At 47.0% G+C, this 24,609-nt stretch overlaps 2 protein-coding genes across 2 annotated transcripts in view; one reads left to right on the top strand and one right to left on the bottom strand.

The window, feature by feature from the left end:
* Positions 1 to 996: 996 nt before the first annotated feature.
* RAB33A (RAB33A, member RAS oncogene family) lies at positions 997 to 14,143 on the bottom strand. Its single transcript, XM_054471313.2, has 2 exons — positions 13,834 to 14,143; positions 997 to 1,582 (listed from the first exon to the last, which is right to left on the bottom strand). Exons 1-2 carry the CDS (start codon positions 14,089 to 14,091, stop codon positions 1,127 to 1,129), a joined length of 714 nt encoding a protein of 237 aa, XP_054327288.1. The 5' UTR covers positions 14,092 to 14,143; the 3' UTR covers positions 997 to 1,126.
* Positions 14,144 to 20,258: 6,115 nt separating this feature from the next.
* AIFM1 (apoptosis inducing factor mitochondria associated 1) overlaps positions 20,259 to 24,609 on the top strand; it is a 36,447-nt gene continuing 32,096 nt past the window's right edge. Inside the window, exon 1 of the mRNA XM_054471312.2 lies at positions 20,259 to 20,596. Within this exon, the coding sequence (XP_054327287.1) occupies positions 20,491 to 20,596 (106 nt within the window). The 5' untranslated portion in view covers positions 20,259 to 20,490. The remainder of the gene's footprint in view (positions 20,597 to 24,609) is intronic.

Raw genomic sequence — 24,609 nt, 5'->3', positions numbered from 1 at the left:
GGCACAACCTCACACTTGGTGATGTTGTTGTCTAGTTTTTGTTTGCACGTAGTTTCAGTGTGTACATCGTTCCTGCAACTAGATCATAGGGTCTCTGAACATAGAGAATGTGTCCTCTTGTAACATTTCTTCCCTAGCACCTAGCAAAGGTCTGGGGACATGATAGACATTTGTTGCTTGAGCCCTGCCCATCCAAGAAAGGATGGGGGTGGGGGTCACAGTCGGAACAGCCTTAGGGTTCAAGACTGATTGGTGAAAAATAGGAAGCAGAATCTAACTATTCTGGAAGTAATTGAGCCCATTGGACCAACTCTCCTTTTTTTTTTTTTTGACACAGTTTCACTCTGTCACCCAGGCTGGAGCACAGTGGCACAATCTTGGCTCACTGCAACCTCTGCCTCCCAGGTTCAAGTGATTCTCCTGCCTCAGCCCTCGGGTAGCTGGGATTACAGGCATGTGCCACCATGCCTGGCCAATTTTTGTATTATTAATAGAGACAGGTTTTCACCATGTTGGCCAGGCTGGTCTCTAACTCCTGACCTCAAGTGATCTGCCCGCCTCAGCTTCCCAAAGTCTTGGTGTTACAGGCGTGAGCCACTGCATCCGGCCATACTTTTTACTTTTAAACTGGAAAATAGGGAGAGAGTAGTCTATCTGGACATTCAAGGCACATATCTAGGGAACCTAGGAAATACTGATGAGTCCACATCTCCTTTCAAGACTTCTCTATCACTCCACCTGCACTTGCTCTCTGGAAAAACATATCTGGCCTGTGTCCCAACCCCACTGGGTGTTTCTGCCCACTGATTACACTGAGTGAGAGAATGAATTAGTCCTGAAGAAGTGACTCAAACGATGAGAATTTCAGAGAGCCTAGAAAGCTGGTAGGGAGTGTGCCACTGACATGGAGAATATCACTCTAGTAGGGCAAACTGCCTGTTCTACTCATCACAATCAGGAATGTCTTGGAGGAAAGCAAGACAAAAAGCCATGTGATAATCTATACAAATTTTATTTTGATATCAATTTGTATGGAAACAAGCAGGTGTCAGCATTATGCAGGCACAGAAAAAAGGGAAAGAAAAAACTCCAGTGATAATTTATCTTGTATTTACACCGTTTGGTTTCAACAAGGACAGGAAGCTTTACTGTTAGCTTCCTGTGGGAACTCCAGTTTCTGCACCTTCCCCTGCTGCCTCTCAGCATCACGATACAGCAGGGATTTCTGGGCCTTCAATCGGCAAGCCAGGCACATGAAAATCGACTCCACGTTCTGGCTCTCTTTGGGGTCCTTGGCCGATGTCTCAAACAAGAGCATGTTGTGGGCATCGGCAAATTTCAGGGCTAAGTTGGAGGGCACCTGGATCTGTTCCCTCAAGTCACACTTGTTGCCCACAAGCACTTTGGGGACTAATGGGGGCACAGCATGCCCATTGCATTCTTGGATCCACATTTTGAGGTTGGTGAAAGATGTCATCTTGGTGACGTCATAGACGAAGACCACGGCATGTACATTGCGGTAGTAATGCTCGACCATGCTTTTGCGGAAACGTTCCTGACCTGCTGTGTCCCACACCTGAACCTGGAAGATACAAAAACCCAAAGGTGGAGTCAGAAAAGGGAACATGAACAGAGAGGAGAAAACATGGTTCTGCAGCACTATAAAAATGAAGTGACAGGACAGGTGCGGTGGCTCACGCCTATAATCCCAGCACTTTGGGAAGCTGAGGCGGGCTGATCACCTGAGGTCAGGAATTTGAGACCAGCCTGACCAACATGGAGAAACCTCAACTCTGCTAAAAATACAAAATTAGCCGGGCGTGGTGGCGCATGCCTGTAATCCCAGCTACAGGGGAGGCTGAGGCAGGGGAATTGCTTGAACCAGGGAGTCAGAGGTTGCAGTGAGCCAAGATCGTGCCATTGCACTCCAGCCTGGGCAAAAAGAGTGAAACTCCATTTCGAAAAAAAATAATAATAATAATAAGTGACAAGCCGTGACACAGGAAGTGGTTCTTTGACAGATGAGCAGAATGGACTTATCAAAGCATAAAGAGAAGTTTCAGGATTTGTCAAGTTTTTCTTAAGATTGTTAACTGAAAATCTTGAGTTGAAAAAAATCTTAAGATTATTAGTTGAAAAACTGGATGTAAATTGGTCAACTTTTCTGGAGAGCAATTTGGCAATATTATCAAGAACCTCAAAAATGTTCATAACTGTTAGGACCTGAAATCTCACTTCCAGAAATCTATATAAAAGAAATAGGGATGTGGTCAAAATTTTGTACGAATATCTTACAGTGTTATTTAGAATTTTTTTTTTTTTTTTTTTTGAGATGGTGTCTCGCTCTGTCACCCAGGCTGGGGTGCAGTGGTGCGATCTCGGCTCACTGCAAGCTCCGCCTCCCAAGTTCACGCCATTCTCCTGCCTCAGCCTCCCAAGTAGCTGGGACCACAGGTGCCCACCACCACACCCGGCTAATTTTTTGTATTTTTAGTAGAGACAGGGTTTCACTGTGTTAGCCAGGATGGTCTCGATCTCCTGACCTCGTGATCCGCCCGCATCAGCTTTCCGAAGTGCTGGGATTACAGGCTTGAGCCACCGAGAATTTTTTTAAAACAGGAAAAACCTAAATGCTCACCAGAAAAGGAATAGCTAAAGTTCATGTCTATACAGTGGGGTCAGGTACAGTGGTTCATGCCTGTAATCCCAGCACTTTGGGAGGCTGAGGTGGGTGGATCATCTGAGGTCAGGAGTTTGAGACCAGCCTGGCCAACATGGTGAAATTCCATCTCTACTAGAAATACAAAAAAAATTAGCCAGGCCTGGTGGTGTGTACCTATAGTCCCAGCTACTTGGGAGGCTGAGACATGAGAATTGCTTGAACCCGGGAGGCGGTGGTTGCAGTAAGCCGAGATTGGGCCACTGCACTTCAGCCTGGGTGACACAGTGAGACTTCGTCTCAAAAAGAATAAATGAAAATGAAAATATATCTGTACAGTGGGATATTATGCAGCCATTAAAAATAATGTTTTCAAAGACTAAATTGTAAGAGAAATGCTCACAAAATACAAGTAAGTGAAAATGCAGAATACAGAATTTTTCTTTTTTCTTTTCTTTTTTTTTTTTTTGAGACGAAATTTCGTTCCTGTTGCTCAGGCTAGAGTGAAATGGCGCGATCTCGGCTCACTGCAACCTCTGCCACCTGGGTTCAAGCAATTCTCCCGCCTCAGACTCCTGAGTAGCTGGGATTACAGGCATGCGCCACCATGCCCGGCTAATTTTGTATTTTTAGTAGAGGCGGGGTTTCTCCATGTTGGTCAGGCTGGTCTTGAACTCCCGACCTCAGGTGATCCGCCTGCCTCGGCTTCCCAAAGAGCTGGGATTACAGGCATGAGCCACCACGCCCAGCCTCAAAAGTTTTCATATGCTATGGTCCCAATTTTTTAAAAAAATGTTAAACATAAACATATGCAAAGCACAGACTGGAAGTGTACACATCAGAACATTAATGGTTATTTATCAGCAATGAGACTATAGTGATATTTATTTTCTTCTTTTTAAATATTTTTCCATATTTTCTTCTACAAGTATGCATTACTTCAGGGTTTATTTGTTTTTTGTTTTTTGTTTTTGAGATGGAGTTTCACTCTTGTCACCCAGGCTGGAGTGCAATGGCTTGATCTCAGCTCACTGCAACCTCCACCTCCCGAGTTCAAGCAATTCTCCTGCCTCAGCCTCCCGAGTAGCTGAGATTACAGGCGCCTTCCACCACGCCCAGCTAATTTTTGTATTTTTAGTAGAGACGGGGTTTCACCATGTTGGCCAGGCTGTTCTCGAGCTCCTGAACTCAGGCGATCCACCCGCCTCGGCCTCCAAAGTGCTTTGGGAGCAAAGGGATTACAGGCGTGAGCCACCGCACCCGGCATTGCATTACTTTTTATTTAAAACTTTAATATATATATATTTTTTTGTTTGTTTGTTTGTTTGTTTGTTTTGTAGAGACAGGCTCTTGTTATGTTGCCCAGGCTAGTCTCGAACTCTTGGCCTCAAGCAATCCTCCTGCCTCGGCCTGAAAATGTGCTGGGATTACAGGCATGAGCCACTAGCCTGAATTACTTTTTAAAGAAAAAAAAGTTAGTATTAAAATCTCACCTTCAAGCCCTATTTATTTATTTATTTATTATTTTGAGATGAGAGTCTTGTTCTGTTGCCCAGACTGGAGTGCAGTGGTGCAATCTCAGCTCACTGCAACCTCCACATCCCAGGTTCAAGAGATTCTACCACTTCAGCCTCCTGAGGAGCTGGGATTACAGTCATGCGCCACTATTCCCAGCTAATTTTGTATTTTTAGTAGAGATGGGGTTTCACCATGTTGGCCAGGCTAGTCTTGAATTCCTGACCTTAAATGATCGAGCCTCCCAAAGTGCTGGGATTACAGGCGTGAGCCACCATGCCCAGCCTCCAATTTATTTTTAAGTTCACTTTTTGGTTATGTAAAAGGTAACTTAATTCACTGGATTTTTCTTCTGTATCTCAGCTTTTGGGATAAAGGCCAAATTATGAAGAAAAAAGCTGCTATCTGTAACATATGCAAAGACATAACTCCCAGGAGATATACATTCAGCCCAATCTATTTCCCTTTATATATCCAACGTCTTGGACAAGGGAGATTCATGCTCAGAATGATGGTCCCAAGGCCCTATACAATTCTCAGTTATCAAAGAAAATTTGATTATGGCCACTAATTGACTGCCATGGCTCTTAAAACGAAGTATAGCCTTTATTTGGAGTTAGCAGTCAGTAAGTATAATCTAGTAAATATAATTGAATCTGTCGGCTGAGTGAAGATTTTACAGGGCCCTAGAGTCATCATTCCGAATATCAGTTTTCATTGTCCAGGCTGCCCGTCATCTCCCTCTATTGACACGGCTTCCAAGTTCCTCTGGCAAGACCTTCAGATTGAACCCTTCTTCTATTCTGATTTCTGTGTCCCTCGGCCCTTGGCCAGCCTCTCCTCTCCTCACCTCACTCCTGGACTAGAGCAAAGTATTTTGGATTGTGGATGTTTCCATTTCAGGGTCTCCTGAACACTGCTCGCTTGCTTGCTTTTTTTTTTTTTTTTTTTTTTTTTTTTTTTTTTTTTTTTTTGAGATGGACTGTTGCTCTGTTGCCCAGGCTGGAGTGCAGTGGCGCAATCTCAGCTCACTGCAACCTCCACCTCCCAGGTTCAAGCGATTCTCTTGCCTCAGCCTCCCAAGTAGCTGGGATAACAGGCGTGTGCCACTGCGCCTGGCTAATTTTTGTATTTTTAGTAGAGACGGGGTTTTGCCGTGTTGGCCAGGCTGGTCTCGAACTCCTGACCTTAGGTAACAAAAAAGTGAACTTGAAAATAAATTGGAGGCAGGGCGCGGTGGCTCATGTCTGTAATCCCAGCACTTTGGGAGGCCGAGGCAGGCGGATCACGAGATCAGGAGATCGAGACCATACTGGCTAACACAGTGAAACCCCGTCTCTACCAAAAAATACAAAAAAATTAGCCAGGCGTGGTGGCAGGCACCTGTAGTCCCAGCTACTCGGGAGGCTGAGGCCGGAGAATGGCATAAGCCCTGGAGGCGGAGCTTGCAGTGAGCCGAGATGGTGCCACAGCACTCCAGCCTGGGCAACAGAGCTAAACTCCATCTCAAAATAAAAAATAAATAAATAAAAATAAATTGGAGTCTGAGTACAGTGGCTCACTCCTGTAATCCCAGCACGTTGGGAGGCCCAATCACTGCCGATCCACCTGCCTCAGCCCCTGAAAGTGCTGGGATTACAGGCGTGAGCCGCAGTGCCCCATCTCTGAATACTGGCTTTTTGACTAGCTTTACTCAATCCCTGCTTGTATCAGCATGCCATTCACCTCTTCAGAAAACTACTGTAGCCCTCTACTGCATGTGGCATCACATGGATTCCACATGTGGAATTCTGTCTGCCATAATTTGACCCTTCCCAACCTGGTTTCAAACTACTCAGCTACACCTGGTTGATTCCCTCCTCTGTACTTTGGGTCATGCTAGTCCACTCCTCCCCTATAGAATCAGCTGCCCCCTCATTGCCCTATCCAAATCTCACCCATTCTTCAAGGTTAAGCTCATGCCTCTGGCTTCTTCCTCAAACCTTCGCCAACTTCCCTTCAATTCTCTTTTCTTAGCAATCTCTGTTGCACTTTGAGTCTGCATCATACCATTTTGAATAGATTTATGTTTTCTAATTGTCTCGTCAGTGCTCTTGGCATCTCTCCAGCAAGACTGTAAGCAGTCTTTTTCTACATCAGACCACACTTGTCATTGAGGTTGTCATCATCATCATTATCAGCAGCAGCCACATTATCAAAAGGCAGTGATGGCCTGAACCACTAAAACTACAAGCAGTCTGGCATCCTAGATATGTGCCAAGGCGATTTCAGAGAGAACGTCTGACTGTGATCACACAGAAAAAACATAAGTCCTCAAAGACTGATTTGCTTCTGCAAGCAAGAGACAGAAAAGATTTTCCTTTCTTCCACCTCTCCGTGGTGTTCTGAACAGGAAGAAAGGGAGAGCAGACCACAGGAGGAATGGAGGTCAGTGGGAAGACAGCAGGCATAGCCCAGGAATATCATTACCACTTGGCTCCTGATCCCCACTCCCCACCTCACCCCCCAGGAGTCTTCACTCTTCCCTTTTGCCTCTGAAGAAGGCTGAATCCCTACCAGCCCTCAGGCATGTGGCAGATGCTTTAACACCATGAGCTCAGGACTCTAAAAATACCTGCCACTAGCAGGAACACGGGTGGGAGTGTGTGAGGTGTTTGAGGCTGAGTGAGGTTGGCCATTTGGCTTTTCTTTGGCTTCATAATTGCGTATGCCGCCCAAGTTGCCGGAACTGCCAGGAGGGCCCTCTCTGCTGGAGACCTCCTCTGTCTTTCCAACGCTATTGGGAGCCTTGAAGCTTTTATTTGGAGGCTCCAAATTTAAACTGCAGGCACTGCTCCCTTCCAGCTCTTTGTAAACCCCACCCTGAGTTCTTTGCAGACGTGTCTGTCATGAGAGGGGAGCCAGGAAGCAGGCTGCTCGCAGCAGAAAATAGAAGAACCAGTGGTGTGGCCTCAGAACCATCAGAAAGGAGGATCACAGCAGGCAGGCTCCCTAAACACATGAAATGATCTCATTAAAAAAAAAAAAATCGCCGGGCACGCTGGCTCACGCCTGTAATCCCAGCACTTCGAGAGGCCAAGGCAGGTGGATCACAAGGTCAGGAGATCGAGACCATCCTGGCTAACGCGGTGAAACCCTGTCTCTACTAAAAAAATACAAAAAATTAGCTGGGCATGGTGGTGGACGCCTGTAGTCCCAGCTACTCGGGAGGCTGAGACAGGAGAATGGCGTGAACCCGGAAGGCGGAGCTTGCAGTGAGCCGAGATCGTGCCACTGCACTCCAGCCTGGGCGACAGAGCAAGACTCTGTCTCAAAAATAAACAAATAAATAAATAAATACATACATACATAAAAATCAGGGTCTCACTCAGTCACCCAGGTTGGAGTGCAGTGGCATGATCTCGGCTCATTGCAGCCTCAACTTCCCCGGGCTCAGGTGATCCTCCCACCTCAGCCTCCCAGGTAGCTGGGACTACAGGCATGAACCACCACACCCGGCTAATTTTTGTATTTTTTGTAGAGATGAGGTTTCCCCATGTTGCCCAGGCTGGTCTCAAATTCCTGGGCTCAAGTGATCTGCCCACCTGGGCCTCCCAAAGTGCTGGGACTCTAGGTGTGAGCCACCACTCCTGGTCTCTTTCTCTCTCTCTTTTCCAGACAAGATCTCATTGTGTCACCCAGGCTGGAGTGCAGCAGTGCAATCATGGCTCACTGCAGCCTCGACCTCCTAGGCGCAAGCAATCCTCCCTCTTCAGCCTTCCGAGTAGCTGGGACTACAGGCACGCACCAGCACACCCAACTAATTTTCATATTTTTTTTATTTCGTAGAGATGGGGTCCTCCTTATGTTGCCCAGGCTGGTCTGGATCTCCTGGGCTCAAGCAATCATCCTGCCTCGGCCTCCCAAAGTGCTGGTGAGCCACCTTACCTAGCAGTGATCTCATTTTGTTTGAGAGTTAGGTGTTCCTTTCTCAGCATCTTCATAAACCCCTGGCCCCCGCCAAGCAGTGCAAGCATCTCCTTCCTCTTTTGCAGCTGCCTCTCCTCTCACCCTCTCCTCCTTTCCTGTGGGCACCATATCCATACAGTGGATGGGGGTGAAGACTGCCTCTTAGCCGCATGCATGTACCCCAGATCCTTGTTTCTCTCAGATGGCCAATGGGGTATAGTGGAGTCAAATCAACTTGGGTGCAGATCTCGGCCCAAGTCATGTTAGTACATGACTTGTTAGGTGTCCTTAGATAAGTTAGGTGTCCTTAGGTAAGTTACTTTCTCTGTCTTCAGTGTCCTCATCTGGAAAGTGATGATAACAATAGTAATCAGGTAGGGATGCTATGAGGATTAGTAGTCGTTGTAAGTACGTGACCCAGTGCCTAATATACACTCTCCCTTCTTTCATGGCCTGAAACCTCCACCATTAAGTCTAGATGGGCAACAACTTGAGCAAGCACTGTTGGAAAGGCAGCAAGCATCCCAGCTCTTCTGCTCAGAAGCTGAGTAAATGCCAGACAAGTCTTTTAACCTCCCTGAACTGAGCCTTGTTTTTCTCATCTCTACAATGGGACCTTGATCCTCCTATGGTTGCTGGGATGATCCAGTGAAATAACACATGAGAAAGGACTTTCGGAAAATGTCAAGCAATCTGCAAATATTAGTTGGTGCTCTGGTCTCAGAAAGGCCATCAAGCCCTCTCCTGTCGGTATGGTTCCTTGGGTCCATTGGTCTCTCATCCTGGAAATCACAGAAAGCTTGGCTTCTCGAAGGTGAGACAGAGCTAAAGGCCATCCAGTGGGGAGGGGGTGGAGAGAGGAATGCTGGCAACATGCCATGGGTGGCCGGGGGCAGGCCCGAACTGATGGGGTGCTGGAGGAGGATGGAGGGGCACAGTGTGGGGAACTCCCAAAGAGATATCTAAGCTTTTGAACTATTTTCTGGGTGAGCTTCAGCAAGCCCCCCCACCCGCTGCATGTGCTCTTAGCTGACAGGGGGATTTCTTTTCCCTAGGAAACATAACTGGCATCTTTCTATAGATGAGGCATGAATGTCCTTTTGTTGGAGGCCGATGGGGGAGGGTAGAAGTGCAAAAAAAGGAGACAAATACATCTGTAACCTTTGGATCATGCCCCAGTGGATTATGGGAAAAGTTTAAAAGAAACCTGTTTTCAACTAGCTGGACTGTCCCACCTGCATCTAAGATCCACACACAAAGCTGACACAGAGAATGGCAAAGGAGGACAGAGACAAAGAGAAACTCACACACAGAAAGAAGCAGCAAGGGAGACAGAGAAACTCACACTGATGGATAATTAACCATTAAGCTAACTGGCAGAAGATAGAAGCTCAGAAGCCCTAAGGAAGAAATGATGTCATTCTGACTGCAGGCAGCTTCCAAGGAACACTTAGCTCAGCCTCCATCCACTGATAATGTAACACAGGAAGGTATTTTTTTCCCCCAGTGATCAGTAGAGGAACAGAAATTCACAGTCCTGAGCTGTACCTGCCCACAGCCACAGCTGACCTGCAGTTTGTCTTGTCCCCAGGGCTGGGGCACAGGGAGTGCCCAGCCTGTGGGAGGAACCAAACTATTACAGACAGAAGTGCAGCTTCCATGCAAATTTACAAAGAATGATTCAAAAATTAGTTTCTTAGCCTCCCCTCTACTACATACCTTCCCTCTCTACACACACACACACCCCTATTCGGCATTTTCCAATGCATTTAGGAGACAGACTCAATAAATTTAGCTACATCTGTAGGTGACAGACACATCATAGTCATTAAGGGAAGCTCCACTCTTCCTTTGGGGGTTGGGGGATGCCTCCACCCTTCCTAGGCTGATGTCAGGAAAGACTGTCAGCTATCTCTTATGATGTCCCTCTGGATTCTTGTCATAGGTGGCCTTGTGGGTTGGATGGACCATGGAGCTAGGCTGGAGAGAGGATTTTGTGCCAGGCAGCATGATGTGTGGAAAGAGCACAAGAAAGGGAATTAGGAGACATGAGTTCTAGGCCTGGCCCTGTGTGATCTTGGGCAAGTCACTTCCCCTCTCTGAGTCTCAGTTTCCTATCTGCAAGAGGAGGACACTGGATTACAGAATCTGTAACATCTCTTTTATCTCTGAACATTCTCTGCATCTCACACCTGAGTTGAGACAATCAAGGTACAAAAAGTAAACCCAGGGCTCCCGCCTGTAATCTCAGCACTTTGGGAGGCCGAGGCAGGTGGATCACCTGAGGTCAGGAGTTCGAGACTAGCCTGGCTAACATGGTGAAACCCCATCTCTACTAAAAATATAAAAGTTAGCTGGGCATCGTGGCAGGCGCCTGTAATCCCAGCTACTCGGGAGGCTGAGGCAGGAGAACTGCTTGAACCCAGGAGGCCGAGGTTGCAGTGAGCTGAGATCGTGCCATTGCATTCCAGCTTGGGCAACAAGAGTGAAACTCCCCCTCAAAAAAAAAAAAAAAAAAAAAGGTAAACCCAGTTGAGTTCTGTGTGTCCTGGATACAAATTGAAGGAGACATCTGAAAGGCTCCTGGGGCCTTGGGCTATAACCCTAAGTCCCTGGCCTAGAAGAAAGAGCAAGACTGGCTGGCTGGCATTGTATCTCCCCCTGTCAAACTCCCCCAATCTAGGGGACTGAATATTGCCCTGTAGAGTGAAATGCAGTGGTAAAGGGCATGGTCTCTGAATCTGGGTTGAAATCGTGGCCCTGTAACAGGAAAGGCAGGATAGTGAGGTGGCAAAGTGCTTGGGCTCAAGAGTCAAAGACTGAAGCTCAGATCCATGTGCCGTTGGGTTATTTCATCTCTCTTAGCCTCAGTCTCCTTATCTATAAAATGGGAATGATAACAATAGTGCTGATTTCATAAAGCTGCTGTGAGGAGTAAATAAGATAATGCATGTAAAGTGCCTAGCCTGGGCTCTTTGCTTATTCAATACATAGTTATTATTATTATTATTATTATTATTATTATTGCCTACTCATTGGAGGCTTTTCTTGGTGTTCATACAACTGAGTTCACCAGGACTCAATTGTAAATGCTTTGATGGGGTGAGGGTGGGGAACATAATGATTGGAGACAGCAAATGGGGCTTCAATACCCTAGGGATGGCCTTGATAATTAATTACAGTGTGGCTCTAACTACACCAAATCAGTTGTCCCTAGCAGGGGTTCATGTATGTGCTACCCCGGGACACAGGCAGGCAGCCCAGAAGAGGCCACACCCTTGCTCTTAGACTGAGAAGAGCTGGCTGAGACCTCTCTACCACTCTCCTACAAGGGCTGGTATGTTACGGCTCAAAAGCCTTCTATTGCTGGCCATGGTCTAGGCCAGACCTCGGACTGTCACACTAGACTTTTCTCTCTCTCGCAAAGGGCGAAGCCCTTGGCAGTCATCTCCAAGCATGGCTTTGGCATGTATTCCTTGAACAACTTCAGGCTAGCCAGAGTGCGAGGCCAAATCTTCTCCTATCTAGATCACGTGCTAGCCGCCAGGCTCTGCCATCTTCCCACAGACATGCTGGTCTCTCGCCTGCTAGCTCTGGTCCTGAGATTGCAGCAGCTTTACAAGAAGCAGGGTCATCATCTCCCCACTCCCACACGCCACTCTGAGCTCCTTCGGAATCTGCCCTCAGAGGACTCCTCCATGAGCAGTGTCACAAGGCTTTGTCCTCTTGAAAATATCATCTTCCCCAAAAAAGCCTGTATTAAGCACTTATCTGCACGTGGTGTTGTGCTGAGTTCTGTTTCTAGTGAGTCACACTGTCACAGGCTCTGTCCTCTGGGAAAAAGTCTGGAATCTTTGCCAGAGATTGTAAAGTCCAGTTTGGCTAAGTACTGGGGTGTTAGAAGAGAAGGAATGGTTTAAAAATTCCTTCAAGGCCACTGGGTGGTGACTCTTCCACTCGTGTTCATCTGTCATCCCTCACTTTCTAGCTTCCTCCTCCCTCCTTCTTTAGATTCCCAAACACTTCATTTTTTCCATCTAAATTTCAGATGGACTTATTTCCCACCTTTTAAATCCAGGGAACTCTTTGGCTCACTGTAGCACTTGATTTTAAGCAAATGAGAGCATTAGGTTTTTGAGGTTTAAGAGCCCATCTGTAAAGATATTTCTACTTTGGATTACAAAGGCATGTTTTAGAAATTCTAGAATCTTATAGCCTTACATTAAAGAAGCTAGACACACTAGAGGAAGTCTTAACCAAGCAAATGTCAACAGCCCCAGGAAAGGACAGAGACAGATACCGCCTTTGACTTTAAAAGGAAATGTAGCACTTCCCCTCCAAAATGCAAGGGGCAAAAAAGATCATGATTTCAAAATAATGTTCTATCTTCCTATCCTGGGGCTCTCCCTTATCAGTACTGTGCTGTCCATCTTCCTGACATCTAGTGCATTGGCCCAGTTTCTGAAGCCATTTTTAGAACACGTTCATTTTAATAATCAAGGAGTCAGGAGTCTTGCACAGTTTCAAGTGTTTCATCAGTTTCATCAGTTTCATCAGTTACTCAGCCCTTCTCTCCACGTCACTCAGAGGAGGGGCCTTGTGGTCACTTTGGCCGTTTGACCAGCAAGAAGGAGGCTTACTGTCACCCCTGACTCTGTCTAAGGTCCAACCATATACTCAAGGAAAGGCCAGCTGTGAGCCTAGAGGAGTTGTCTTCAGTGATCCCAGTGCCTTTATAGAGGCCCCCCTCTGCTCCCCTGACACAAGAAGTTGCCCTTGTTATGTCCTCCCTCCCGCCATCCCCTGCACATTGACATATTCCTGTCATATCAGGTTTCTACCTTTTCTGAATTAAAGGTGAGCACAAATGGTCAGACAAGAATATTTGCACTTAGCCTATTACATAAACTCATGGAGGGGGAGGATTGAGCATTCCCCTGGCCCTTGGTTAAGTCACTGCATTTTTACAAAGACCTTCTGAAGACAATACCAACAGAATGAATAAGGAGCAGTTCATGTATTAGATACCCCAGACAAGTAAAGAAGATATCATTCCAGGGGGGCTGTTACAAAAAAACAAGTTTTGTCTATTACGAAGGGCTGGACCCTGCCTCAATTTCTTTAAAAGGGCTCATGGCTTTCTGCCAGAACCACCCCACTCCACCGCCATCTCAACTCAGCCCTAATCTTAACTATAAACTGCAATTTAAAATAAAGCAGCTTCTTCATTCTCCATGGATTTCCATCCTTTCCTTCCCTCTAACCCCTTGAGGCTTAGCCAAAGTGGGGTTTTGCAGCCTATCGGCACCCAAGCGGTAGGAGAGACATCAGGATGTGTAAAGTGCTTTGGGATCCATCCCGGAGACTAGGACCCAGAGATGCTTCCTGCCTCCCTCTGCCCACAGGTGCCGCTGCTCGGGGTAGGGGTCATGGATGGGATCCAACATGCTTTTCCTGGCAGGACCTGTCAGGCAGGGGCTAAGGGTAAGAATGCAACCCCATTCTCAACCGCCCTAAAAAACTGAGTGAGGTGGGGACGGGGCCCCGCTGAGAGAGGTGAAAAGGGGTGAGGAGGGGCCGAGGGTCCTCGGCTCAGCAAGAGGCGAAACCGCCACGCGCTGGACGCTGGACGATGACAACCGCTAGAGCTATGCCTCGGGCGAGGTCCCCTCCCGGGTCCCACCCTTCCTGGACCTGACCCCCTGGATCACCTTGATCTTCTCGCCCTCAATTTCCACGGTCTTCTCCCTGAAGTCCACGCCGATGGTGGCTTCAGTCTTGTCTGGGAAGGTACCCCCGCAGAAGCGGAAGGTCAGGCAGGTCTTGCCCACGTTGGAGTCCCCAATCACGATTATTTTGAAGATGCGAATCTGCACGTACTGGTCCAGCGACGAGTCGAGCTCCAGGGACGCCAGGCCAGCGGCCGAGGCGGGCTGCAGGCTCCCATGGCCCAGGATGGGCTGCGCCATCTCCCCCGGACCGAACCGGGGCCCCAACCCCCCTTGAGGGCTCCACACAAAGAAAACGTCCACGTTCGTGCGCTCGAGGCGAGCGAGCTCTGTGCGTGTGTGTGCGCGCGTGTGTGTCCGCCTGTGTGTGCGTGCGCCGGCACCGTGCGCGCGCGCGTGAAAGGGGTGCCTCTCACTCCGGGCCCCCCTCCTCCTCCTCCAGCGCACCCTCCTTGCAGTTCGGAGGCACCAACACAAAAGCCAGGGAGAGGAGGAGAGAGGGAGGAGAGTGGACGAGCCGCGAGCTTTCTGCCTGTGTGCACCCTCGGACCGGATGCTCTGGCGAAGGACCCTACCGCGCTGCTCCAGCCGCCGCCGCGCCTCGGCCCACACCCTCCCCTGCCTGCATCCCCGGGACGGACCGGAGGGAAGAAGCCTCAGGAGGAAAGAGACGGGGTGGGGACAGCGGCACGCGCCACCCCGGGATAGACTTCTTTCTCCTTGCCCCCATTTATGTTATAGGTTTCGGGCTCCCCACCCCCACTGGCTCGAGCGCACGGGGTCAGCGGGCAGGGAGCACAGCTGGGGAGGACAAAGAGCTGCACCTTAAGACATCACTGGATCACTTCGGCCTCCCTGGAGCAACGCAACTCTGCGGGGATGGGGTGGGGGCGGAGGCACCTCTTTCACCTCCGGAGCAGCGGGCAGCTGAGCCGCGCCTTCCCGGTCCCCGCTACCCCGTTCCCTCTACCCCCACCCTCTACCCGACCCGCGCCTTGGGATAAAGAGATGCTCTGTCTTATTGAGTGAGCAGGTGCACTCGCGGGCCCCAGGCAGCCTGGGAGGGTGCTGCCAAGACACGCAGTGGGTTGTCCGGGGCCTGTACAGCTGAGAGGAGGGAGCCAGCCGGCACGCGTGTGCGTGTGTAGGGGGTGTAACTGTCTCTGTTACAGACTTGCCAGATGTAGGGGGGCGCGTACCAGGCGCCAACATCCCCTTATCACACCACGAGCACCCATCCTCTGAATGTTCAGGAGAGCGGCTCCTATTGGCTGCCGCAGTCGGTTGTGTTTGGCTGGCCAATGGGGAAGGCCCGCCGCGGGAGAGGGCCACACAGAGGCTAGGAGAAGGCGGGGAAGCTAGTGGTGGCAGTTCCAGCAAAAGAGGACTTTGTTTACGGGGCTAGCCATTACTGGCCCAGGTGGAGGATCTTGGGACATGGCATAAGCTCCACAGTGCCTTCCATTCCCAAGCCCTCCATATAACCATAAGTCCTTCCAGAAGGGTGGAGTTTCAGAGGGAGTTGGGAATCCCTAGGAGGGTTCACCCCCCTGCAGCTGAATGTAGAACAAAGTGGTTGGGTCTAATTTGCCAGAAGCCTAGATTATGCTTGGAAGATGATAAATGAACACAACCTCCTTACAGTATTAGGGGGCTGCTTCCCAAAGCTTACTAATCATCACACACATCTTGGTCAAGACCAGTATTCCCTCTCCCTAAAGTCATTCGCGGGTTCAGAATTTGTTTGAAATCGACTTTACTGGGGGTACAATTTACATACGATAAAGTGCACCCATTTGTTTCTTTTTAAGACTTTACCTCTCCCCCTACATATTTCATAAGCTAAGGTAACACTGACACATGTCACTAGCACTGACTCGTGAGTTATTGCTAATGCCATCAAGGTCAGGGATTCAAACAGCACAGTTGAGCTGCCATCTTATTTGGGAGGCTGAGCTGCAGGGAGACAAAAATGACCAAATCCATTTCTGCTGAGAGAAAAACTATTCAATGCATCAGTGATATACCTGAAAGCAAACTGGAATGTGACTACTCAAGGACGTCCAAGTTACTCAGAATGGCGTCTTCCAGTTAATAAGTTTATTAGCTGAGCTAGCAGATATATTTACAGCTAACCCTTTTATCATATATGTGGGTCGCCCATTTCTAAAACCCTACATTATACTACTCAGCATTAAAACTGCCCAGATAAGGATTTCATCTTAGTTGGCTAATCCAAAATCATCCTTATGAATACCAATTTTCATTGTATTATGTATCAATCATCATTGTACAGTATTTTTGGTTTTGATTAGTCTGATGCCTAGTTTGCTGGATCGTTCCTGTCTGTATTGGAAGTTAATGCCCCTGATGATCTTTATCTACAGAATAGCTTTAAGGTGGAGAGGGGTAACTATTAGGTACATCCTATACACAAAGTAGAAAGGGGCTTTGCCTTTTGCCAACTCACAGCTAGAATTAATGCTAACTTCCTGAGATATAAAAAAAAATGTACATAATGATTATTTCAATGTATGCTTCTAGAAAAAACTTGTCACTGAGTCTACTTTTGTAAGGAAGAAAACTTTGATTTCTGAAAACACGATATCTCAAAATGGGCTTCTTGCCCTAATAAAAGGTGTCTGTTGCTTCTGTGGGGTGAGACTTTGGGGGACTTCCACTTACATTTTTTGGAATTAATTCAATGAGTATATATTGCTTTTGAAAAAAGATAAAATATAATTTTTAATTAAAAGGACAGGAAAACTACCTTATTGTACCTATTGTAAAAAAATTAAACGTACTGTACGATGCCCTTTGTGTTAATTGTGCATTATTAAATTACTGACTTTCAAATACATGCAGTTGTTTTCATAGGTACCCGATTATCATGATTTTGACAGTGTTTTCCAGTCTCTTTCGCCATCAGATATAATTAACTTTGTATTTAATCAGTCCATGATTATTGGTTTTTACAAATATCAATAAAAATCAATGCAAGGCTGTTAAAATATTAAGTAAATATAAATAATTTTTACCTTACTTTGGAATTGATACTTGATACTTTTTTTTTTTTTTGAGATGGAGTCTTGCTCTGTCGCCCGGGCTGGAGTGCAGTGACACAATCTCGGCTCACTGCAAGCTCCGCCTCCCAGGTTCACGCCATTCTCTTGCCTCGGCCTCCCAAGTAGCTGGGACTACAGGCGCCCGCCACCACACCTGGCTAATTTTTTTGTATTTTTAGTAGAGACGGGGTTTTACTGTGTTAGCCAGGCTGGTCTCGATCTCCTGACCTCGTGATCCGCCCGCCTTGGCCTCCCAAAGTGCTGGGATTACAGGCATGAGCCACCGCGCCCAGCCTGGAATTGAGAGTTTCAATATTTATCCCCTGGCCTAAAGTGATCCACCCTCCTCGGCCTCCCAAAGTGCTGGGATTACAGGCATGAGCCACAGAGCCTGACCACATTTTCAATATTTATCCAAAGGAGCTCTAGATAAAATGTCACCCATTGCCTGCACTTCTGAACACTGATCTACTCTGCTTAATGGGTAAGGGAGCCCTGGATCATTTTCACCACATAATGACTACTTCCTAGGCCTGGCACAGTGGCTCACACATGTAATCCCAACACTTTGAGAGGCTGAGGCGGCAGGATTGCTTGAGCCCAGGAGTTCAAGACCAGCCTGGGCAACATAATGAGACTGTCTCTTAAAGAAAACCAAAAAACAAAACTACTTCCTGGGTTAAACTTCATAAAAGAATGTCTTTGTAGGCCGGGTGAGGTGGCTCATGCCTGTAATCCAAGCACTTTGGGAGGCCGAGGCGGGTGATCACCTGAGATCAGGAGTTCAAGACCAGCCTGGACAACATGGTGGAACCCTGTCCCGTCTCTACTAAAAATAGAAAAATCAGCCGGGCGCGATGGCATGTGCCTGTAATCCCAGCTACTCGGGAGGCTGAGGCAGGAGAATTGCTTGAACCTGGGAGGCAGAAGTTGCAGTGAGCCGAGATCCTGCCACTGCACTCCAGCCTGGGCGACAAAGGGAGACTGTCTCAAGAAAAAAAAAAAAAAAAAAAGAGTATCTTTGTAATTTCTTTTCTTTTTTGAAATAAGGTCTCGCTCTGTCATCCAGGCTGGAGTGCACGGGAGCAATCACTGCTCACTGCAGTCTCGATCTCCTGGGCTCAAGTGATCCTCCCATCTCAGCTTCCTGAGTAGCTGGAACCACAGGCACATACCACCACGCCTGGCTAATTTAAAAAAAAAAATGGTAGAGATGAGGTCTCATTATGTTGCTCAGGCTGGTCTGGAACTCCTGGCCTCAAACAGTCTTCCCACTCGTCCTCCCAAAGTACTGGGATTACAGGCATGAGCCACTGCACCCGGCCCTGTAATTTCATTCTCTATCCCCATTCCACCAAAACAAAAAGTAACTTCATTACCTCCAAAGTTAGGGCCAAACTCTTGCCAGTTCAAATCCGGCCCCCCACCATACTTGCCTGTCTTTATCACTACTTCTTTATTTTCTTTTTTTTTTTTTTGAAGACAGTCTTGCTCCATCATCCAGTGGCACAATCTTGGCTCACTGCAGCCTCCACCTGGTGGGTTCAAGTGATTCTCCTGCCTCAGTCTCCCTAGTATCTGGGATTACAGGCGCATGCCATGGCGCCCGGCTAATTTTTGGATTTTTTGTAGAGACGGGGTTTCACCATGTTGGCCAGACTGGTCTTAAACTCCTGACCTAAAGTGATCCACCCGCCTAGGCCTCCCAAAGTGCTGGGATTACAGGCATGAGCCACGGAGCCTGACCACATCAATACTTCTTAGTATGTACTCTCTATCATTGTCCCCCGAAAATGTGCTGGGTTTTGTTTTTTTAAAACAGTTCCAAGCCTTTTCATTTAACAAACAGCATGGTGCTTCCTCTAAGACACTTTACAAATATTAGCTCATTTAGTCTTCCGAACACCCTCGTGAGATTTGTAGATGAGGAAAATGAGGCACAATTAAGTGACTTGCCCAGGTGGCAGAGCCAGGATTCAATCTGGGTTGGTCTGGATCCAAGGTCAACATGATTAACAATGAAAAATGTTATCTTTGGTCCCAAAGTATTCACCATCTGAAATATCATTCCTTTTCCTCCACTATTTGAATTTTACTACTCATCCTTCAAGACACAACTCAAATAACTTCTTATATGAAGTTCTACCATAGCGATTCCATCCCATAGTCTTCTCTCTTGCTCTGTCCAGCACTACACCAGATATTATTTCAATGACCGGTATATGTCATCTCCCCAACTAGACAGTGGCCACTTCCTATATAGATGCTACGTCCAAATAAACCCATTGTAAACTGAAAATATCGTAAGTCGAAGCTGCATTTAATACCCTGATAAACCCATCATAAAGTCAAAAAACCGTAAGTTGAACCATGGTTAAGTCCAGATGCTCCTCGACTGACATGGGGTTAGGTCTCATTAAACCCATCGTAAAGTCGAAAAATTGTAAGTCGAACCATTGTGAGAGGACCATCCGTACTTTTGATGGGTATGAAAAGTCGGGGACCATCCGTACTTTTCATACCCAACAGAGCCCCTTTTATAGTACAATCCAAGAGGCAAGTGCTCAATAAATACTTGTTAAATGAATATGTAAGCTGAATCTTTGAAACAGGCACATTTTATGTTCTGCATGCAGCCAAAACATTATTTCCAATTTAGCTTATATCTGGCAGAGTCAAAACACCCATTTACACTCAGCCCCTCACCCTACTCCCATAACTGAAAGTTCTGCTTAGAAGACTTCTCTTTCCAGAAAGTCCAAGAAGCACGAACGCTTTTTGCTAACATCCTGCTCCCAAGCACGGAAACCACAGCAGGAGACTGTGTGTACCTGTAGCACCTGGTACAGCATCTAGGACACACAACTGCACTAAAAAATAAAGGTGACAGGCGGGAAGAAGAGCGCAGAATTACTTGTCCGGGAAACGGGTTGGGTGGGAAAGAGCCGGCAACTGGTAAAAGATGGAAATACACGCCGGATCTGGGAAGCCAGGTTCCGCGCCTCGGACTCATGGAAAATCTGGATCTGGATCACTGCAAAAGAATCAGGAAGGCTTCGGTATCAAGTAACTGGTGTCCTAAAACCAAAAAACAAAGTGCGGTGCCGGGGCTACGCTGTTGTGAGATGTTATTATCAGTTCCCGTCACCAACACAGCGGCAGCACCAGGCACAACCGCCAATCAAAGCGGCCCCACGAGTCCCTTCTTGAACAGGTTCCTTAACTCGTTCAGTCCAACACTGTGCCACAAACTCGCGAAAACCGCCTACCTAGCGCCAGCGTCTTTGCGATTCTGCGGCCAGCTAGTGCATGCGCAAATCCTCTCGCCGTGCGGACCAATCGCAATGCGGCAGCTAGTGCTACGCCTGCGCAGTAGGCCTCCGGTCGCTTTTTCCCTTCCCCGGCTCTAGCAGGCCGGCTTCTCTGTCCAATGACCACCCGGAGCTGGGAGGAGGAGTCTGCGTAGTGTGCGCGTGAAGAGACTGGGGGAGCTGGCCGGGGCTCGGGGTGTTTGACCCGTCTGTCGTGCGTGAGAGGAAAGGGAAGGAGGAGGTCCCGGATAGCGGTCGCCGAAATGTTCCGGTGTGGAGGCCTGGCGGCGGGTGCTTTGAAGCAGAAGCTGGTGCCCTTGGTGCGGACCGTGTGCGTCCGAAGCCCGAGGCAGAGGAACCGGCTCCCAGGTGACTGACCCATTCCAGGCAACCTCCAAGTCCAAGGGCCTGGCGCCTTAGGCTCCCTGTGCCTTGCAGCCCTCTACCCCTGCGTCCCCCCGAGAAACTCAACACATAGTCACGTGAATTCCAAATTGGCAGACTCCGAACCCTGAGTCTTGCAAGCGGAGGAATTGGCTCAGCCATGCCGACCTGACCTTCAAGAGATTTGAACCCAGTAGTCGGCCTGAGGCCTTTTCCCGGGAGCGTTTGCCGTTCAGGGATCCCAGAACAACTGGCTGCCGGTGCCTCCCCGCCATCCCCACCCCCCACGCCCCTTTTTAGAGCAGTGAGGTCAAGTAGACTTTGTCATTTACCGATTGAGACTTTAAACAGGACGTTTAAGCCCTACGCCTAAGTTTCTTGTGTAAATGAGGGTGTTATCTGCTCAGCTTTCCAAACCACAGATGAGATCTATGGATTTGAATGCCCAGTGAAACAGAAACGGTGCAGGGCAAGTAAGGAGTCGGTTGGTTGTGTACCAGACACCCAGAGAATTGGCCCAGAATTAATTGGAGATGCCTGAGCCGTGTACTCCTTGGTGGTCTTTGAGGCTTCAAAGAAACAGTTTGCAGAACGCATTGTATTTGTCCTCCATTAAGTTGTTTCATCAAATTTTAGAGCTGGAAGGGATTTTGTGGTAAAGGTCAACCCACTCATTTTATAGATAATAAACTGAGGCACAGAGAGGTGAAATTACTTGCCAAAGGTCACATAGTTAATTAATAGGTAGAGCTAAGGACAGTTTGCTAGCCTCCAGGTCCTTAATCCCTTCGCTGCAACTCCATACTGCTTCCTAAAGTTGACCTCAAAAAGTTAAGAATGAATTTGGGTCTCTTCCCAGTAATTAGCCCATTGTACATCAGATATCCGTGAATTTATCTGAGCATGGCTTGAGCCTGCTTATTTTCGTACTGCATTACTTCATGGGGGCAATGAATGATCCACCTGTAGGAGTTGCTTAAAAAAAAAATCAGTAATCCTTCAATGTCCACCCCTGGGGCATTTGCAATGTCAGAAGTTATCCTTGAGGCTTTTACAATACAGAAACACCTGGGTGCTTTAAAAATAAAAAGTGGAAAATATTTTCCTTGGGTTGTTAGGGTCTTTGCAAATGTGCATTTGAACAGTTTTTCCAGTTGCTATGCACAATGAAAATGTTTCCTGATAGGTGTATTTGAGTTATGTCCTGGGACATATTGCTCTTGGAACTTAAAACCTCTTCTTAGCTTTTAAACTAATGCCTTATCAGTGGATGTCATCTTTGAGGGTTTTGTGCATTGAAATGATGGTGCTCTGTGCTTGTTGCACAGAAATTGAGATAACCTGAATTTTTTTTTTTTTGAGACGGAGTCTCACTCTATGGCCCAGGCTGGAGTGCAGTGGCGCGATCTCGGCTCACTGCAATCTCCACCTCCCGGATTCACACCATTTTTCTGCTTCAGCCTCCAGAGTAGCTGAGACTACAGGCACCCGCCACCACGCCTGGCTAATTTTTTTTTTGTATTTTTAGTAGAGACAAGGTTTCACCATGTTAACCAGGATGGTCTCGATCTCCTGACCTCGTAATCCGCCCGCCTTGGCCTCCCAAAGTGCTGGGATTACAGGCGTGAGCCACCGCGCCCGGCCATAACCTGAATTTTTTCATCCACACTGGCCTTTCAAACTTTGAGTAGTTGTTTTGCTTAAGTCTCACAACTTTTACCAGCATTCTAAAGTCTGACCAAAAGTTCTCATCAATTAAATATGCATTTGCAAAGTTAAGTTGATTTATTAGACATTGGGAAGTGGTTGGTGATGTTAGAACTACAGAAAAATACAGACTCAAATGGTTTTTTCCACTGCATGTCTTTGTTTGAAGGCAGTCTACTGTAGAATATATTCGGACTTCCTGACATATCCATCCATCTCTTTGCATACACTTGTTCTTTGTCCTTTGGCTGTGCACCAAAGTATGACATCACCTGCCTTTAAAAATGGGTGAGGGTAGCGTTAAAATTTCAAAAAGAAGTTCTGATACTCTCATTTTAGGAATTAACTCTGTTTTGTGGCTTGATTACTAATTGCTTTTGATCTGATTTCTTTTTCACGTAGTAGCATCTACCATGTGTTTTTGCACAGGTGGGAAAGAGCAAGGTTCGTTTATACACCATTTCTCCTTCCACCTTACCTTTAAACTTTTTTTTTGTTTTTTGAGACGGAGTCTCGCTCAGTTGCCCAGGCTGGAGTGCAATGGCACGATCTTGGCTCACTGCAACCTCTGCCTGCTGGGTTCAAACAATTCTCCTGAGTCAGCCTCCCGAGTAGCTGGGACTACAGGCATGCACCACCACGCCGGGCTGATTTTTTGTATTTTTAGTAGAGACGGGGTTTCACCATGCTGGCCAGGCTGGTCTCAAACTCCTGACCTTGTGATCCACCTGCTTCAGCCTCCCAAACCTTTAAACTTTAAACCTGCCTTGCAGTTATCTCGTTGACATCTGTCACCATTGTCAGGTTCATTTCCATTATATGTTGCATTCTGCCTTAAAACCATGATAGCTACTATTTGTTTATTTACTTTATTTATTTGGATGCTCTGCCTCCTTCCAGAGATGATTGAAGGTAACTCATAGTCATCCCTCTATGTCTGCATTCAGACACAGAGGAGCAGATAGGTTAGATAATAGATATTTTCTGTTCTATAATATTTTGTTTGGTCACCAAACAGTGCTGCCCATGTTATCAAACTGATCACCGACTCCCTGACTTTAGGTTCAAATGTTTGAATGTTTTTCTCTATTTGGAATCCTTCTCACCTCTTTAAAAAGGAAGCTGAGCTCCTTGTGGGCAAGGATCCTGGCTTCCTGGACACTGCCAAATGTGACTTCGTTTTGAAGCGTAAAAGATGAGTCTTCCCCCGTTCTTTCTGCTGAGACAAGGCTTTGCAGAAGAAATTCTTTGGCAACTCAGCCCTTTCTGTAACCAGTTAATAAGTTACATTTTCTAGAAATGTTCTAACTTTTTGAGGGAGTTACTGCATGTCTTAGCTTTCTTCTAGATCATGTTGCCAAAAGTTGCCTGGTCATGTGAATCGAGTACAGGACCAATTCCTAACCTTCTCCAGGAGATAATTCTGGGAATCTGTATTTTAACAAGCCCCTTGACATTCATATGATCAGGCAAGTTTGGTATATACTGTTTTGGATGAGTAGTGACTCTTCCCCTTCTGTTTCACTGACTTAAGGATTAAAAAACCAAACTGAGCAATCTAGAGTCTCTTGTGATTTGTATCAAGCTCATTTTGTCATATTCAGAATAGTAGCAGCCATTCTCCTAAATTAAACACTATCTAAGGACATGGATTATGTCCTATTTATTTATGTGTCCTTAGCATCTTGTACCATCTCTGGCACATGGTAAATTCTCGTGACTGAACCCTAGTACAGCATTGTGAAGGACTTAACTTTGCAGAAGAGAGATTTTATTTTCTGTTATCTAAATAATTTTTTCCTTGTGTGTCTTTCATCAGAATGGTTCACGCTGTAGTATAGTTATTACTACTCTGTTTCTTCTAAAATTCCAGTAAGGGTTGATACTAAAAAATAAAAAAAGGCTGATAGCTAGGCGTGGTGGCTCACGCCTGTAATCCCAGCACTTTGGGAGGCCAAGGTGGGCAGATCACTTGAGGTTGAGAGTTCAAGACCAGCCTGACCAACATGGAGAAACCCCGTCTCTACTAAAAATCAAAAATTAGCCAAGCGTGGTGGCGCATGCCTGTAATCCCAGCTACTCGGGAGGCTGAGGCAGGAGAATTGCTTGAACCCGGGAAGTGGAGGTTGCGGTGAACCGAGATCACACCACTGCACTCCAGCCCACATGACAGAGCGAGAATCTGTCTCAAAAAGAAAAAAAAAGGCTGATAAATAGTTTTTGGATTCCTTGTAAAGAATCATTTATCTACAATGGACAGACTATCTAGGCTTGTCCTGTGGTTTTTTTTG

The sequence above is a fragment of the Pongo pygmaeus genome, chromosome X (assembly GCF_028885625.2).
Source record: "Pongo pygmaeus isolate AG05252 chromosome X, NHGRI_mPonPyg2-v2.0_pri, whole genome shotgun sequence".
Lineage (NCBI taxonomy): Eukaryota > Metazoa > Chordata > Mammalia > Primates > Hominidae > Pongo > Pongo pygmaeus.
The sequence above is the reverse complement of the archived record's forward strand: the minus strand, read 5'-3'. Positions and strand labels throughout refer to the sequence as shown.